Source organism: Neolamprologus brichardi, chromosome 9, assembly GCF_056152115.1.
Source record: "Neolamprologus brichardi isolate AB-2024 chromosome 9, ASM5615211v1, whole genome shotgun sequence".
NCBI lineage: Eukaryota > Metazoa > Chordata > Actinopteri > Cichliformes > Cichlidae > Neolamprologus > Neolamprologus brichardi.
In genome coordinates, this window is record NC_142112.1 from 30,550,657 (window position 1) to 30,569,821 (window position 19,165).

The 19,165-nt window shown below is 40.3% G+C and overlaps 1 protein-coding gene across 1 annotated transcript; it reads right to left on the reverse strand.

The window, feature by feature from the left end:
• Window positions 1-4,329: 4,329 nt before the first annotated feature.
• LOC102776129 (uncharacterized) lies at window positions 4,330-12,665 on the reverse strand. The gene is made up of 4 exons (XM_087846294.1): window positions 12,636-12,665; window positions 9,816-12,431; window positions 7,394-7,511; window positions 4,330-4,570 (listed from the first exon to the last, which is right to left on the reverse strand). Exons 2-4 carry the CDS (start codon window positions 12,340-12,342, stop codon window positions 4,330-4,332), a joined length of 2,886 nt encoding a protein of 961 aa, XP_087702420.1. The 5' UTR covers window positions 12,343-12,431; window positions 12,636-12,665.
• Between the last annotated feature and the right edge of the window lie 6,500 nt (window positions 12,666-19,165).

The window sequence follows — 19,165 nt, forward strand, 5'->3', positions numbered from 1 at the left end:
GTCTCGTCACAGCTCTGTCAGCTGAAGCTGTCTGGAAATCTCCCCCGTGTAGTGAAACGGGCCTTGGATTTAACGTTCTCCGTCTCCGCTGCATGAGATCTTTTTCCTGCAGCACTGTTGACATTCTCAGGCTGTTGTTGTGAGTCCAGCTGCTGTAGCATTTGGTCAGGGTCACATCAAAGATGGTAGAAGGGAGAGCAAAGATAGTAGAGGGGAGAGCAGGAGTCCAGGTCAGCCTCGGCTTTCCGGGCCAACAAAGCAGCCTGTAATCAAGCATAAAGAGAAAAAACAAAAACAAAACAAAGACAGACGAACAGGAAAATGATGTTGTTTTGGCTGTGTTATTCAGAGAGGGGCCAAGCCCTGTGTCAGCCTTCTCTCCCCCCCTTTTTTTGTTTTTTCTCACTATATAATCAACTCATACCCCACCAAGTTGACAGGACAACACAGGTACACGTTAAAATTCTTAAGATCATGTTTAATAATTCAAAAAAGGAATTTTTATTTCATTCAATAATCACTTGTATTAATCAATCAGAGGAAAACATGTCACAATTTGACTCTTTTAACCACTAAATTTATTATTTCATCACTGGTTTATCATACCAGTGTCTGTCTTTTTGAAGTCAAGTTGTTGTCCTGCAACCCAGAGAGTTTATTTGTTAGTAGTGGATAAACTTTATCATTTAACAACATGTGTATGTTAAGTTTTGCTGCTTTAACCTTGCTGGAAAATCTTCACGTGTTCATGAGTGTAAGCTGTTTCTTCATTGCGTGTATGTGCGTTTGTAGGTGGGTTATTTTAACTTTTTCCAACAAGGCATTTCCCCTAATTGTGTGTTTTTAATTTTGTTTCCCAAATTTTGATTTCCCACCTTAAATAACAGCATTCCATGTCTTCAGCCAGGAATTAGAGCTTGCTTGTGAGATTCAGGGACACATGGTGCCAAAAACAATTCAGTGAAAAACTTGCCTGAAAATTTCCAGTAATGGTAACCGATAACTGGAGGAGAAGATGTCCTTTAAGCTTCTTTTTCGGGTGGGGACAAAGTGAGAGGTCAAGCTGTAAAATTCTGAGCCAGAGCTTGGCCTGTCTGTCGTCCCAATTTTGTTAGTCTATCCTTTTGCTGCTGTACTCAGGTTTCCAGGTTGAGAGAAATCCACCTGTATTAAGAGACTAAAACATTCATTTACTATTTTTCTTAAAACATCCATTTGGTTCATCTGCTTAGATTTTACTCTCTCTCTCTCTTGGTGCATAGTTCACACAGTCAGGCAGTTGCCTTTTATGGGCATGCAGATTTCCGGCCACCGACACTAACCCCCAGCAGCCGCCAAGCCATCTCTCCTATATCAAAAACCCAGCCAAACATCAAACATTCACCGCAGTTATTCAAAAACTGTATTTATAATATTATTTTCAACAAAATCAGCGTTTTAATTACAGGCATGTATCATTGTTTGCAAATCATACTTATAAAACTCAATAACACGTTAAACAGGAAGTCCTCTGTGGGCTTCACAGCAGCCACCTCATTTGCATGTTCACACACCGTCTAAACTAGCTCGCAGCGCGCTGTCGTCACACACAGCCTCGTTTCACACTCAACTCTCTATTATATTTACAAAGACGTCTTATATTTACAATCACTCTCAGACCTGAAAGTTTTAGCGCCTACACAACTTTGACAAATTTAAGATAACGGGTCCAACCGAAGAAAGTCCAGCTTTTTTGTAACCAATTAACCATCCAGCCCTGCTCTGCTCTCAACACGGGATAGAGGGGGCGGGAGCCTGATAGGGAGGTGGGAAGGCAGTAAGCGATGACCTCACCGGGAAAGCCGGCAGCATCCGCTTATCAGACTCCTCCTTTTGCTCCCTCATCCAATGCTTCACCCCCTGGCACGTTACTGCCCACCCCGTTACACGGGCTCTCTCCTCCTGCACTTTTTCAACTGTTTTTTTCAGCCTCCATTTCTCCCAAACGGGGGCCTCCTCAATTCGTCACAAACACACTTTTAGACACAAATTATTCTGTTACTTTAATTGACTCCCGTACTTCAGACGAGACGCCGACTCTAACGGCGCTTTCACACAAACTACACCCCTCCAACTCTCTTCCTCTCTCCTTTTTTTTTTTTTTTTTTTTTTCACACCACAGAGTAATACACCCAATTCAGCCCGTCTCTCTCTATGTGGCTCCAAATGCCCTCTTTGTTTAATTTAACACTCGTCAGGGGACAGGCAAACAACAATTTCAACCACTGAAACGAGGAATATAACCTTTTTCAACCTTTTTCTTTTACTACTCTAGAGCTCAACCTTTGTTCGCAAAATGTGTCTTGCTCTAGTCCAGAATAAATGTAAACCGTGATTACACAGACGTTTCAGTGTTATTCTGTAGCTATGCGGGAGTCCTCAGTTCTCAAGTCACCACCTCGGCTAACCAGACGCCGCTGGACCTGACTGCGCGTCCACAGGCAGGGGGGTTGCCACACCATGAACAAAAATAATTTCCACAGGTCCACTAGGCATCAACCTTTGATCCTAAAATGTGTCTTTGCACTAATGTCCTCCCATTCACACATCAACCGTCACTGTCACCATGTTCATATTTCACACAGAAACACAGCAAGCGCGTCTCACCAGCGGAAACACACACAGAAACCTCTGAGCTCACCTTTGAAAATGCAAGCGCACCATAAGCCAGACTCTATTTCACCTCTATTTCAGATACTGCACTTTGGCCGCGTTTTGGAAGCTTTTCCCCATTTCTTGCAACAGAAGCCAGTTTTAGACAAAATTAATTATGTTAGGGTAAAGTGGGCTGCGCCCTAGTCTCAACGTAGAATATAATTAGTATCTTGCTAGAGGCAGTTCCTATGACACACTGGAATTCTAGTCTCAACGTAGAGTATTATTAATATTCTTGCTAGAAAACCAGACACCGACAATTTAATGTGAAAATACGTGTAACTCAGCGAACAGATTAATTTGGAAAGCCCAATATGCACATTTGGTATTTATAATACAACAGGCTGTGCTTACCTTTTTATGTTTGGACCGTCCTCTGTTCGCTTCGTCGCACGATCTCACCACAGGCCAAATCTGCCCCTCCTCAGCACACCAAAGATCCGGGTCACCGGCACCAAGTTGTTGAATTCTCCCAGTTCTTTGAATCTTTGGGCTGAAGGAAGGACACTTACTCGGTGTATAAATGCTCAATCAACAATCCTTTATTTCCATACAATTTTCACACACTGAGCATAACAACCATCCGGATGGGGAGAGATGCAGAGAGGGTCACAGCAAGTCTCAAAATGGTGATGTGTTACACAGCTTGTTATACTTTCCACGGGCCCCCACCTGGTCGTAAACCTAAACATTCACACTCTCTTATCTGTCGTGGCGCCTAAGTTATGACCTCGGGCTCCCTGTCTTTCTACCCCCTACAAGGGTGGGGGCACAGAATGTTGTCTGTTTCTGCTATTATCGGCACAAGGTCCTTCGCACACAACATTCTCAGAAAATGATTTAAGCAGTCTGACATGACAAGAAAACAGTGTAAAACATTCACAGCAGATAAATGGTGGCGCCCACCTGTCTAACAGAACCCAAAGGATGGTCACATTCTTTTAATCCCCAGAGATATACTTGAACTTTTGTCTATCCTACTACCAAAAATATACTGAGACATTTTGTCTAACATACTATAAGAATATACTGCGAAGGGGGTCATGTTCTTTAACCTAATCTCACATTCTGTAATAGCCCGCTCAACCGCAAACTACAATGAATTCATCAAAGACAGAATATCTTTTTATTTGTTGTTTCTTCCATTTTTCTATTTCAAACAAAATGTAAACAGTTTGTACAGAAACAATAAACACATTAAGATTACAGAAATATCTGAATATGGTAACTCACTATCATGGAATAATTACAAACAAACTTACAATAAAATCATGGCCTGGTAATAGCACACTGAGGCTGACTTTTGCCCTTTTTTTCAAAGCACATTAAATGTGCATCTGTTATTATCAGATGTGAAATGATGTGAAACTTACGATAACTAAATAACTTGGATTGTATTCAAGCTGGTCAACTGATTTTCAAACACTTCAAGTGACATTCAATTTCTGTTAAACAACAGGAAAACTGATTGGAAAGAAAAAAAAACCCCAAAATTTAGCGCTGAAAATCTGTGAAAATGTTCAACAAGGTGTATACTTCAAATAAACGTATTGCGCCTTTGGTATTGAAGCAAATGAATCTCAAAAACTATGAATTACCCTTGTTGCTAAACAATTACTTTATATTTCCTTTTCATCATGGCGTGTTTGACACAGTGAGAAGTAACATCTCCGCTTCTGGATTTTCATTGGTCTCTAGAGCCTGCCGGAGTTTTTCCCAGAACAGCTCTATGTTCTCTGCAGCTCGCGGCCAGCTCAGGTAGGTTTTCTTCTTCAACATCTTCCTCATGCGGTGGTAGGGAGACAGCAGATAGCTGGGAATGTCCTCCAGAAACACCAGGATAAGTATGTCCTTCTGCTCATCAAACAGACGAAAACTAAAGATGGAGAAAAAGAAACCCAAGTGCTTTATGTCTTGAATTCCTGAAGTCATTTTAACACAAAGACACAAAACTGATTCAAAAGAATAAAATAAAACAAATCATAAGACATTAAGGAGGAGAATAAAAGCTGGAAAAAATTTTTTTAAGAAGTTTTATGCATGCCAGTTTGAAAAATTCAGGTTAAATGTCACTAAACAGGTTAATTGCAATACTTGCTTTTTCAAATATTATTCACTTCTGACTAGCAAGGCAAATGTCTTGGGTAATCCTCAGAATACGGAGGATTAACTGCAGAGGTAACGTGTCAGCTGTAGATATGACAAAAGACATTCAGGCGTGTGCAGCAGTTTGCTGGAGTTTATACTTTTGGTGTAGCATTATTTTCCTTGGAAAACCTGCTGTAGTGGGTAATGTTGAATTTTTGTTAATTTTATCAAGTTCCATCTAGTGGTAAAAACTACTATCGATGTTTTGTTTTTTTAATTGAAAGGTAAATAACTAGGTAAAACAATAAGGATTGTAGAAAACCTGCAATCACATAAATGGGGAAGTGAACCGTAATATGTGTCATGTTTAGTGCCGTGGGACAGGCGGGACCCAAAAGCAGGACTGACATACATAGAAGGATGAACTCAAAGATGCAACTTTTATTGCATTGAAGCAGAAAACAAACAAAACCTGGAACTCACGAAAACAAAATCTATACTGGAAACTGGAAGGCAAAGAACTAAAAGACTAGAAAACAGGGAGCTAGCTATTACCAGGGATGTGAAAAAACACAGAAAAAGTCACAGCACATGGGACGACATGACGACAGGCAGAGCAAAATACAGGGCTTAAATACACAAGCGAATAAGGAAGGAATTAGACACAGGAGGAGAGCACAGCTGGGAGTAATCAGACATAACCAGACTGGGAGGAAGCAAAACTGAAAACCCTCACATAGCACACGAGACTATCAAAGTACAGGAAACATTCACAAAGATGCAGATTTGACAGTGAGGCAATGAGACATGACTGAAGAGACACGGGGAACATGAAGACAAGAGTGACTAGACATGAAACATTGAACACCTCCATTGATGCACCCTCAAGCATCCTTGAGGGTGCATGGTAAACAGCTGGTGCAGTTTTCCGCAACCGGGACAAAAACCACATTGTTCTTCCTGTATTCAAGGTTCAAATAACAAAGGGACTCTCCTTTCCTTGTCGGCAGGGCACCACTGCCTCAGTGATCTCACCCTCAGAGATAGATAAGTTGTCCCGTTCATCCCAAGACTCTGCTTCCTCTAAGAAAGACGTGTCAATGGGATTTAGGAGGTCCTTTAAGTATTCCTTCTACTGCCCATCTACTGTCCTCAGTCAAAGTCAGCTGTACTCGACCACAATATACACAGTGCAGGTTGAGCACCGCTTTCCCCTCCTGAGTCACCTGACAGTTTGCCAGATTCTCTTTGAAGCAGTCCAAAAGCCTTTTTCCATGACCTCTATGATCTCCTGTGTTCTGGTTGGCCTGTTGGTACTTATCAGTGGCCTCCGAAGTCCCACAGCCTAACCAAGCCCAATAGGACTCTCTCTTTAGCCTGATGGTTTCCTTTAACTCTGGTGTCCACCATTTGGTTTAGTTGTTACCACCACAACAGGCATCAATCAGCAATGGAGGTGCTGAACATAGTCCATTCAGACTCAACGTCCCCAGTCTCCAAGAAGGTTGGGTACTCTGTTGTTCGGCGCATGACCGCAAATGACAGTCAGGACCCATTCCAAGACTTAGTATACAGGCAGCAAGCCGACAGGGATACTAACATACCCACCCCAGCCTGCCGCCTCTCACCTAGGGCAAGTCCAGAGTGAGACAAAGCCCAGTGTCACTTCAGGGGACTGGTTCTGGAGCCCAAGCCAATGCATTGAGGTGACCCCTGGATATAAAAAGCCGGTACCTCTAAATCTCACGCACAAGTGCAGACTCCTTCCCCACCAGATAGGTGACATTGCATGTCCCAATCGCTAGTCTCGGTAGCTAGGGATCAGTCTGCCAGGGACCCTCCCCACACACACACACACTTGGAGGGTGTGCCCATGTACCTCTGTTGGGCTGTGGCTAGCCGGGCCCCATGGGGACTCATAGGGGTTTTTGAATTGCTCTTTGTCTGGTCCCTCACCCAGGACCAATTTGCCATAGAATACCCTACTAGGGGACAAAAGAAGCCCCTGACAACATAGCCCCTGGGATTCTTGGGGCACACGAAGCCCTCCACCATGATAAGTTAATAATTTGTAGAGGGACAAAATGAGTGTTTTCAATCAAATTAGTTCAAATTCTTCTTTCTCCCATGTGCTTTAATGCCAATGTGTTGTGCCTTCAAAGATGCCCTTCTGCATATCTCGTTTGTAAGAAGTGGTTGATTGAATTACTGTTCAATTCATATGAGCTTAAAGTAGTCTATTTATTCTCCTCTGACCATCAACAAGGCATTTTTACCCAGAAAACTTCCACTCAATAGATATTTTATCTTTTTAGACCTTTCTCTGCAAACCCCAGAGATGGTTGTGTGGGAAAAATACCAGTAGATCAGCAGTTTCTGAAACACTCAAATAAAAAAACCATGCCACTTTCACTCACCTTTCCTCCTGACGCTCAGTTTGAACTTCAGCTTGATCATATTTACATGATTAAATGCTTGACTTGTGATTGGATGATTAAATATTTGTCTAGATTAAGTGTAGTGTATCTACACATGAGTCTAGATACACTACAAAGTCACACTACATACCACTGTATGTATGATACATTGGCTGAAGGAGCCAACAGGTTACCTGGCTGCCTGGATCTCTCTGGAGCACCATTCACTTTCAAGGTATTTGTGACTGATAACACAAATGGTCTTCCGGCTTCCGTAAATGGCATCCGTGATGTTATCTATGATGGGCTTCCCTGAGAAGAGAAAATGTTACACTCAGTGGCTGTCCTCAGTAGGTCATGTAAGTACTATGGTGACACCCTCCGGAGTACATATGAAAGTATCTTGAGGTATTGTTAGGTCTGCACTCGCTGACTCAGAGACTTATCCCCATGAACAAAGCAAGACACTTAGAGCTCAGACCATTCAACTTACAAGGGAAGCCGTTCAGATCAGGATCTTGGAACTGAAAGCTCCTCACCTGATCCCAGCCAACTCCTAAAAACCAGCATCCCCTCGCAGCCTTTTATTCAGTGACACACAACCATTGTAAAACCCATATGGTACGTCATAAAAGCTAAGGCACTGTGTGTGCGTGTGTGCGCATGTGTGTGTGCATGTGTGCATGTGTGTCTCTGTATATGTGACTTCCTGCTGGTCATAAAAGGGTCATCTCCCCCGTACATGGCTTAACTCCTTTAACGGTCCATCTTCTTTTATTTGGTTTTTATTTATATCTCATGTAATTTTATTTTACAGTTCCAATGTACAGCACTTTGTGTCAGCTGTGGTGGTTTTAAAGTGCTTTATAAATAAAGTTGATGATGATGATGATGATATACAAGCACAGGTGAGCCCATAAATGGCAGGAAGTAAACATTCATTACTAAATAAGCAAACCAGTACCTTACATGCAATTGTCTGCAGTTAAACACCATAGCTAATAGCATTCCCCACCATCCTAGATGTAGGGGAGGGAAAGAAAAATATCTGAACGTTTGCAATTTCAAGCACAACAATGACAACTTTTATCAAAAGTACTCCAACAGGTATCTGCTGTTAGGTAGTCTCACTATCTATCTATCCATCCACATTTTTTAGTTCACAGAGGCCTGTTAGTTAAAGTGAATTTGAATGTATGTATTTGAAATGTGGGAGAAGTTGAAGAATCCACACATGCATAGGAAGAACAGGTGATGTAAAGATCTTTTGCATTTGATATTTTGTTGAGCTGTATGTCCTGATTTTGCTCACTATGGAGGGTATAGTTGCTTGCAGTTTGGGTCTCCACCCAGCCACTTTTTTGCTAGCACACATGGTGTCTGCATGGTGCAGCTTGTGGTTAGCTCCACACATGGAGAAAGTAATGTTCAAAGTTAGAAAAAGAGAAGAAATAAGTGAGAAAAAAGATGGAGAATAAGCTAATAAGGCCATAAAGGACTGTTTAGTCCCTCCTGGATGTCAGCTAACAAGGTTTGTGTATTTTAAATGTTTTATTTTCTGTTATTAAGGACTTTTGATTGATTGGCACCAAGTACAAGAGTGCATTTTGATGTGATGTTTTTTGTTTTATTGTTTTCGTCCACGACCTGTTCTCGTGGGTTGTCAAGACCAGAATAAACCCTGTTTTATAACTCTACATCCTACGTCAATCTTTGAGGGTGCTACAGGAAACCTCCAATGAGACAGGCCCGAGCTAGCAGGTTCAAACCCAGAGCTTTTATACTGTCTGGCAACAGTGCTGTAAAGCCACTGACCTTTAATTAACGATAAATTTTATAATAGCAATTTTTAAAATGTAAATTAAACTGTATGCAACTTCAATAAGGAAGATCTGCTGTCATGCTTCTGCCTGCTGTCCTGGGTGTTTGGTTGCCAGTCTGTTCATTGCATCACTACAGCTTTCCCACACTGCCACTCTCAATACTGATATCCTTATTGTGCAACCTGATCTTCTTGCCTGCATTCTTTGAACCAGTCAAGCACCGCTCTGTGTGGTTTAAACCTATGCTCAACATCAGTCTTCCTTTCAGACTCTGATCCGTGCAACCCACCTCCACCCTATCTCCACCTTGCCCAAATCTCTCAGAGCAAAAACACCAGTACCTAGACTACAGGGAGCCCTGCCCTGAATGCTGTCACTAATGGGATTCTGTTCTTCCATGACAGGTCACTGATGTTTAATCACCAAATACACTGATTAATTTTACTGTATTAATGAATCATGTTCATTACTTCCAAATGATCTCCCCTAATTGAACTGACATCGATAAACCTTTGATTGAGGCCATGCAAAGCTACTGTAGTAGTGTCAACAAATTAAAATGTAGTTACTAGGGTGTCTGAATGTGAAAAACAAAAAATAAAAGAAAGAAAATATTAACTTTGTTGGACAAGTAGGTTGAGGATCACCAAAACAAATGTTCTAGATTTAATTGCTATATTATAGTTTTTTAAATCTGGAATGAAGTGATGGGCAAACAAAAACAGACTAACTGAGAGACATTTTCAAGTCAAACAATCACCATTTAACTTTGAATTCAAGCCTGCAGTCTTACCTGGTTCAAAGTCTCGATGGTGTAGGCACAGTCTCCAGCCCTGTTCTCCTTCCAGTTTTGGTAAGAGCGTGTCAATGACCCAAGGCTCATCGTGGGTGTTGTAGGAGATAAAGGCGTCGTACTGATGAGGAGTTTTCTTGTTTTTGTGCTTTTTGTCAAAGAGCCAAGCTATGAACAGGTAATAGGCATAGGCCAGGTGCAATCTCATAAAATGGTAAGTGAAGGACACCACCATCAAGCATAGGATTGCACATGTGGTGCAGAGAAAGCAAATAAAGCCCATGTCAACTGAGCAGAAGCGGGTGTCCATGTCCAACAGCTTCTTACTTTTGAATTCTTGTGGGTAGTTGCACGTAAAGTTATATGCATCATAAACTTGAGTTTTGCTGTCATTTATTGCCCACGAGAGAAACCAGCTGTTATCACAGTTGCAGGTGAATCCATTGCCCTGAAGGTCCAGATAAGTCAGAGCTGGTAGGGATTTTATATCTTCTTTGCGGATAACTGAATATAAATTCTGTCTTGCCTGTAGAAACTCCAGCTTTGTGAGATTGGCATCTATAAGGAACTCTAGAGAGTAAAGAGCTGTCCTGGATATGTAAAGGCTTTTAAGGTTTTGAATTGGGAAAAACAGATCTGGAGGGAGTTCTTTAAGTTCATTTGAAGAAAGTTCAAGTAATTGCAGCTGTGGTGTGTAAACAAAGGTGTCTTTGTCCAGTGACGCAATATGGATATTCCTGGCTTTGAAACTCAAAAGACTGGTCAAACCTTGCAAAAAGTTCCCAGGCAGATAACTATGCAACCTGTGGTGTTGTGAAAAAACAAGCAGTTCCTCTAGATGGGACAGCTGAGAAAATGGAGGATCAGGCAAATTTCTACTTTCATTGTATTTGATGTGATTTTCACTCAAATCAAGTCTTCTTAAATTAATCAGAGGATTGAAAACACCTTTTTGTAGTTTATCTTGTTTAATAGAGTTCCGTTGTAGATAAAGGCAGGTAAGATTTGTCAGTCCTACAAAACTCTTATGATCAAGAATTTCTATTTGATTTTGGTGTAATGACAGGTTCTGGAGGGAATGTAAGCCTTTAAATTCTTCCTTTTTGATAGTAGTGAGTTTGTTTATATTTAAATACAGGTATCTAAGTTCAGGCAAATGTTCTTTGAAAGCACCGTTCAATTTAGTTATTTGGTTTGTCTGTAATTTTAGAGTTTGTAATCCTTTTAAATCCTTGAAAAGACATGGTTTCAGAGCTGTGATTGAATTCTGATAAAGATAAAGCTTTCTGAGCTTTGTCTGATTGGTGAAATCATGGCAGTCCAGTGTGCTGATGTTATTGGTGCTCAGATCCAGCTCTGAAAGAGTTGGTAGATTCCTTGTTGCAGCTGGAACTAGTGGAAGCCTGTTTTTACTCAGCGTTAAAATCCTTAAGTTTTTAAGGGATCTGAAAGCATCATCATGGATGTATTTTATTTTGTTGTCTGTCAAAACTAACTCAGTTACATTAATACACAACTTAAACAAGTATGCATTAACAAAGCTGAGCTTATTGCTTCGAAGCTGCAGAGTCCTCATTGTTGGGATGGTGCAGGAAATGTTGATCAGTGTGGTCAGGTTATGTGTCATTGCATTCATTCTCAGAATAGTTAATGATGAGTTCACTGACTCTAACAACCTTTCCATGTCCCCAAGACCCAAATGAAGCTCACTAATGTCAAGAGTAGTAACACGACTAAGAAATGTCTTGTTTTGCACATCCCATATCATTTGTTTCTTTCTGGCTTGGCTCCCAATTTTAAACCAGGTGAGATTTGGAAAAACATCGGCAGTGATCCTGAAGACTGCGAGGGGATTTTTCGACAAATCAAGGTACTGAAGTTCTAATGATTTGTTTGTCAATTCAAATGATTGAAAAGTGGTTAAATCATTGTTGCTTATTACCAGCTCCCGTAGATGTGGCAGATGTTGCAATATCAATTGAACTTTTGTAATGTGGTGCAGTTTGTTATGAGAAATGTCCAGAAGTTTTAAACTTGTCATGGACTTAAAAGATGTGGATGCCACTTGTTTAATGCGATTTTGATTAATTCTTAGCTCAATGAGGCAACTCAAGCCATCAAAAACATTCTCTCCCAGTGTAACAAGTTTGTTATTATTTAGATTTAATGTCTCAAGAGAACTTAGACTGGCAAACGCACCGCTTTCTATCTGTAAAATGTTGTTGCTATTAAGGTCTAACTTAGTCAAATTTAGTAGATCTTTGAAGTCTGATCCATGTATTGTTGAAATTCTGTTAGAAGTTAAATCGAGGCCTGTCACAGTTGAGGGAATATCTCCAGGAACAGCTCTGAGTTTACTCCTGACACATATGGCTGTACTGTAGCTGATTCTGCAAGTCTTCAGGGAAAATCCTTCAACAGGAACAAGGAAACTGATGATGCTCAGCGTCAAGAAAATAATGTCTGGTTTGCAACTTTTTGTTCCTCTTTCTAAATTGCTTTGTTCCTCATCCATTCCAGGATCCATTTTAAAAATAACAAACAGGAAAGCTTAATCCAACCAACCAGAAAATGTAATGTACAGTCGTACAGTAAGCTTAAATGTCACAGAAAATCCTGAGAATAAATAAAAAAAAAAATCATACAAATGAACAGTAAACAACACAACAAAATGGAAATACCTCAAAAATCAGATTTTCATGTCTTAGAGAATGTCACATCTTATTACTTTATGTATGTATACACATCATGATTTAGATCAAACTAAAACTAAAACATCAGGAATAATCTTCATTGTAAATAATGTATTCTGATACTTACGACATCACATTGGTGTAAACAGTCCTTCTGTTCTAAAGGAAATGCTTTCTGTGTCTCGAGACACTTTTCATCTGCATGTCGTGTGTGCCCTCTGTCTCTTTTTTGACCAATTGGAAGAAAGTGAAAGGACCTGTGAGCAGTGTTGGGAAGGTTACTTTTAAAATGTATTCCATTACAGAATACAGAATACATGCCCCAAAATGTATTCTGTAACGTATTCCGTTACGTTACTCAATGAGAGTAACGTATTCTGAATACTTTGGATTACTTAATATATTATCATGCTTTTTACAACTACATGAATGTACTATTGCTGTGATTTATTACTGTTACTGAAGGTCCGCGGCTCCGAACCGTAGTAAAGGGACCTCTGGCTAACACGTCGGGTTCGTGTCGGGCTCGTAGCTGAAAACTAGCTTTACTTTGTTGTCTGGGTCAACTTTGCTAGCGACAGACAGAGAGAGGCGTTGAAAGGCTGCTGCAACGGAACTTATTGTTTTTGGAGGAAAACACGAACACGGTGTACAGTCGAGTCTTAATAGCTTACTTACAACTGGGCTCGTCAGGCACTCTACTTGGCTGCAGTGGTTATTATTATATTTACATGCTTCCAGCTCCCGTTTTTGCTCGATGACAGCTCGTACTTTTCCTTTTTCTCCCTCCCTCGCTCACAGACACATAACGGGTATGGCAGTCCATTCTCCCTGCAGCACGGACTACACTGCCTATGCTGCTACATTCTTTAGCGCTATACCTGTAGCATTCTGCCTATTAGCTTAGCACAACAACAACAGGCGCTCTCTCACCCAGGAAACACGCAGAGAGAGAGCGTCACCCTGTAACCATGGCAACCGTAACGCTGCCGCCTGGAACAACAGAACGTAGCTGTCAAACAAAACCCAAACAGTCCTGACCCGCCACAATATGAAACAGGTAAGTACCACCGTGTAATCCATTTATTTCAACAAAGTAACTGTATTCTAAATACCACCTTTTTAAACGGTAACTGTAACGGAATACAGTTACTCATATTTTGTATTTTAAATACGTAACGGCGGTACATGTATTCCGTTACTCCCCAACACTGCCTGTGAGAACTGTGACAATCATTGATTCTCCATTCTGAAATGAGGTAATATGGCTGGCTGTGTTGGTGTACAGAGAAAAAAAATACAAACTGTGTCATGGAAAGACTTTTGGACCAAAAACTTAACTGTAGTCATGCTGGAATGCTGGGAGTTGGGCGTCCATGTCTGGAGACTAACACTTTTACTTTCCCTTGCAGCTTTTAGAAAGACTGAAACAAAAAACAAAAGGCCACGTTGAAAGCATATTACCTTTCATTTAAACCTAAATGTAATACAGTCAGAAAGAATAAAAATATAAAGCGGTATTAGTAACTAAATAATGGCATTTCAGATTTTGTGGGAATTTTAGGTGTATTTTTGTACACATTACCCTAATATGGTAAGGTGAAAAGAAGACATTTAATTAACTTAGTGAGGCTGAAAAAATACTTGTTTAGCAAAATAATTTTTGACAGTGAGGCTACAGAAAAGTGGCTACAGCAAAATAATCCAATAAAGTTAATCCAATAAATCCAAAACAAAAGACAGAACCAAAGTCTCCAGGGTGAGAGGCATGAGGGGAGATGGAAGAATGATGAAAAATAGCAGGAAAGCAAACAGGTTTGAGGAGGCCACGCAGTTACTTAACAAAACAATATACCACACATTCATTTGGTCATAGTGTGTTATCCGTTTATCCAGAGCTGTCCTGACGAGGAATGGCCAGACTCTTGCTCCTGTCATGATCTTTTAGTGAATTATCCGAGTTTTGATTGTGGAAAAAAATATACGTTATGAAGGCCACTCTTATTTTCACTGTCATATTGTGCTGCCAATTACATCGCATTATTTTGAGGAAGTTAATCCCCCATCCTCAGTCCAGGGTATGGTGCCTACTTAGCACTGTCAGATAGTGGTGTTTTGTATATTTTCACTCTATGAATTCATTGCAGTTGTTGCTGTTGCAGGTCTTTTACCTCTAATTTAACAGTGATATAAAATGATTTCATTAAAAGAAAATTAATATTCTGCCATAAAACAGGTGTCAGATTTGAAAAATAATTCTTCCCATTGACAGTAGATATATTTCAGTGGTTATTCATAGCCACCATCCACCGCTAATGTTTTAATTTGCTTTTAATGTGTTGTTGTGTTCTACGGGACACTGTTAAAATTCTATGCTAAAACACTGTACATGTATCAGTTAGCTGCTTGACAAGGCTAACTGATACAGCTTGAAATAAAATATTAAATGCACTTTTGCTCCACCCAGCTTTGGCCCAGAGAAGACAGTGGTGTTTCTGGATCACATATGGCTTATTCTTTCCATGATAGGGCTTTAATCTGGATTTGTGGATGGCATAGTGAGCTGTGTTCACAGACAATAATATCTGGAAGTGTGCCTGAGCCAATGTAGTGATTTCCATGAAAGAATCAATGCTGGTTTTAATGCTAACTGGGTGTCCAAAGATCGTAGGCATCCTATACTAATTTTAAGTCTTTCCCCTTGCATACGAGATTTCTCCATATCTTTGTATGTTATTATTTGCTATATATTTGTATATGATGATATATTCGCAAACTTGCATGTCGAGGAGCATTACTCTGAAAATTTTAGAAGCATTTGCTTGAAAATTGGTGAACTCCTTTACGTTACAATGCACTAACTGTAAAACAAGAATGACTACATGGTATGGTTTCACCTGTTCTTCATGTGTATGTGCCTCCAAGAGATAATTAAAAAATGTGCAGTAGCACTGAAAACTGGTCATGGTGGAGAAGATGATCTTGAATGGGAGGGCCTTGAATCATTGTTGTTGTGATCTGGCACTGTATAAATAAAAATGAAGTGACTTGACATACAACAGTTTGGCTGCTTCAAAATGGTTATATAATAGTATGACAATATACTGTGTTTTATTATAGGTCACATATTACATGTGTATTAATATGAGGGTGTATTCTGTGTATAAAATATGATAAGCCATGAGTTTTTCAAAAATAAACTGAAGGACATTAGTGCTTTAGTGTGTGAAATTTTGTCATGAGCATATATTCCCTTTTCACTTCCTCATCCCCATTGTGTGAATCTGTAGATCCTTAGCTGAATGATATTCTGCTATGACCTTACAACAGAACAGAAACTCACAGTAAAGCTTCAAAAGATAAACTATGAACAATACTGCTTTGAAGATAAAACTCTTTTAATGAACTCCATCCCAGATATTTAGAGGCTGTTTCACAAGACTAAGATACTAAACTTACTCAGGTCAGATCTCCTCAAATTAATAGGAGGCACTGGCACTTACTGGGTCCAAATGATAGAAATATGTCACTACTCAAACTTAAACCTACACGTTGTGACTTGACTCCGTCATGTGTATTAGTGTATATGAATGTATAGGTGACTACTACCCATGCTAAGATAGTTGTTTTCCCTGGATGGTTTAAAGATGGATACTGAAGGGCATCATCAAGTAAGTAAGTAATTAAAAGTAGTAAGTAGTTCATGTAATTAATTAAGTATTTTTATTAATTAAAGTAATTAGAATTTTAATCCGATAATGTTGTTACATGAATTTCAATCTCATGCTTTCAGTTTTCAGTAGTTTGACTATTTCATTTTTCTGGGTAAACACATGGGAGTGTGAACAATACAAATGAGACAGAACTAAGAGGGGGAACTGAAAAAAGGGAAATTTCCTTGTGGTGATATTAATTTGTCTTATTTTTCCACCAACTTCTGCAATTTTTCCCTTTCATTTGTCGGGCTTCCAGTAAGTCAGCCAGTAAGTCGCTTTTAATCCACATCAGTTACACTTTTCACCAGCAGATGTCTCTGTTGCGTTACGAAATCTTGACTCTCATCTCACTGGGTGTCTTCAGTGAATGTGCAAACGTCAGCCTACAGTAGGAGGTGAGGCAGCAGTGAATGAGATCATCCAGCACTTCTTTATAGCTGGAATGAGCGTGCACAGCACTTGTAAAAGGTTGGAAAGTTATGTAGGTAGATATCTGACACTAATACAATGTAATTACTAAATTAATAATTAGATTTAACAATTTCATTCGTGACTCCAGCAACAACACCAAAAAATGAATTCCTCCAGTTTCCAGCAAAATCCGGAGTAGGACATTGAATTTTTACTGCACAAGCTTGTCACAGTCAGCTGATCTGTATTAAGGTTAAAAAAACAAAACAAAACTAAACTAAACTAAAAGATAAACTAAAGAAAAGATATAAAGTAATCAGCTCGCCCTAAAAGTAGAAACAAAAAAATACCTCATGACAGATTTTACCTACCTGCAAACTCTTTCTGGAAAATTCTCTTTTTTCAGTTTTAAGCACTTCTTGCATTTTAGTTATTCTTCTTTCTCCTGTAGGGGTCGCCAAAGAGGATAATCTATCTCCATCTCACCCCATTTCAACCTATCCCTAGCATCCTCTTTCATCACACCAACATCTCTTTATGAGCCACATGCTTGACCGAAATTTTATGCCTGATGGCCTTTCTGATGGAATTGAGGGTTGGGGCCAGTACTAGGAGTACACTGGTTTCTACATAGATGCCAGTAACAGAACCAACTGTGCTTTTCTACCAGAAAACTTTTGGTTTTATAGATCTATTCATGTTTTACAGTTTTATATGGTTTTATTTTAAGGTGGTTTTCACTTACTTGTTTTTCCAGGTTGTGTGCTTGACTTTCCTCTTTATTTAAGGAAACACACAGAAGAGTTCACATTGATGTTCTGTGCTCTTGGAAATGCCCTCTGATGAAACCACCAGTTCCATTGCAATTTGAGGAAGGCATACAGTGGGGCAAAAAAGTATTTAGTCAGCCACCGATTGTGCAAGTTCCCCCACTTAAAATGATGACAGAGGTCAGTAATTTGCACCAGAGGTACACTTCAACTGTGAGAGACAGAATGTGAAAAAAAAATCCATGAATTCACATGGTAGGATTTGTAAAGAATTTATTCGTAAATCAGGGTGGAAAATAAGTATTTGGTCACCTCAAACAAGGAAAATCCCTGGCTCTCACAGACCTGTAACGTCTTCTGTAAGAAGCTTTTCTGTCCCCCACTCGTTACCTGTATGAATGGCACCTGTTTGACCTCATCATCTGTATAAAAGACACCTGTCCACAGCCTCAACCAGTCAGACTCCAAACGCCGCCATGGCCAAGACCAAAGAGCTTTCGAAGGACACCAGGAAAAGAATTGTAGACCTGCACCAGACTGGGAAGAGTGAATCTACAATAGGCAAGCAGCTTGGTGTGAAAAAATCAACTGTGGGAGCAATCATCAGAAAATGGAAGACATACAAGACCACTGATAATCTCCCTCGATCTGGGGCTCCACGCAAGATCTCATCCCGTGGGGTCAAAATGATCATGAGAACGGTGAGCAAAGATCCCAGAACCACACGGGGGGACCTGGTGAATGACCTGCAGAGAGCTGGGACCAAAGTAACAAAGGTCACCATCAGTAACACACTACAACGGCAGGGAATCAAATCCCGCAGTGCCAGACGTGTTCCGCTGCTGAAGCCAGTGCATGTCCAGGCCCGTCTGAAGTTTGCCAGAGAGCACATGGATGATACAGCAGAGGATTGGGAGAATGTCATGTGGTCAGATGAAACCAAAGTAGAACTTTTTGGTATAAACTCAACTCGTCGTGTTTGGAGGAAGAAGAATACTGAGTTGCATCCCAAGAACACCCAAGAATACCTACTGTGAAGCATGGGGGTGGAAACATCATGCTATGGGGCTGTTTTTCTGCCAAGGGGACAGGACGACTGATCCGTGTTAAGGACAGAATGAATGGGGCCAAGTATCGTGAGATTTTGAGCCAAAACCTCCTTCCATCAGTGAGAACTTTGAAGATGAAACGAGGCTGGGTCTTCCAACATGACAATGATCCAAAACACACCGCCCGGGCAACAAAGGAGTGGCTCCGTAAGAAGCATTTGAAAGTCCTGGAGTGGCCTAGCCAGTCTCCAGACCTCAACCCCATAGAAAATCTGTGGCGGGAGTTGAAAGTCCGTGTTGCTCGGCGACAGCCCCAAAACATCACTGCTCTTGAGAAGATCTGCATGGAGGAATGGGCCAAAATACCAGCTACTGTGTGTGCAAACCTGGTAAAGACCTATAGTAAACGTTTGACCTCTGTTATTGCCAACAAAGGTTATGTTACAAAGTATTGAGTTGTATTTTTGTTATTGACCAAATACTTATTTTCCACCCTGATTTACGAATAAATTCTTTACAAATCCTGCCATGTGAATTCATGGATTTTTTTTTCACATTCTGTCTCTCACAGTTGAAGTGTACCTCTGGTGCAAATTACTGACCTCTGTCATCATTTTAAGTGGGGGAACTTGCACAATCGGTGGCTGACTAAATACTTTTTTGCCCCACTGTAAATGTGGTTACATGAGAACTTGGACAAATAAAACCAGT

Coding starts and splice junctions, on each gene's coding strand:
- LOC102776129 (XM_087846294.1), bottom strand. CDS start 12,342: ATGGATCCTGGAATGGATGAGGAACAAAGCAATTTAGAAAGAGGAACA. Junction 7,512..9,815: donor CCATCGAGACTTTGAACCAG/GTAAGACTGCAG, acceptor TTCTCTTCTCAG/GGAAGCCCATCATAGATAAC. Junction 4,571..7,393: donor AGAGAGATCCAGGCAGCCAG/GTAACCTGTTGG, acceptor CTCCATCTTTAG/TTTTCGTCTGTTTGATGAGC.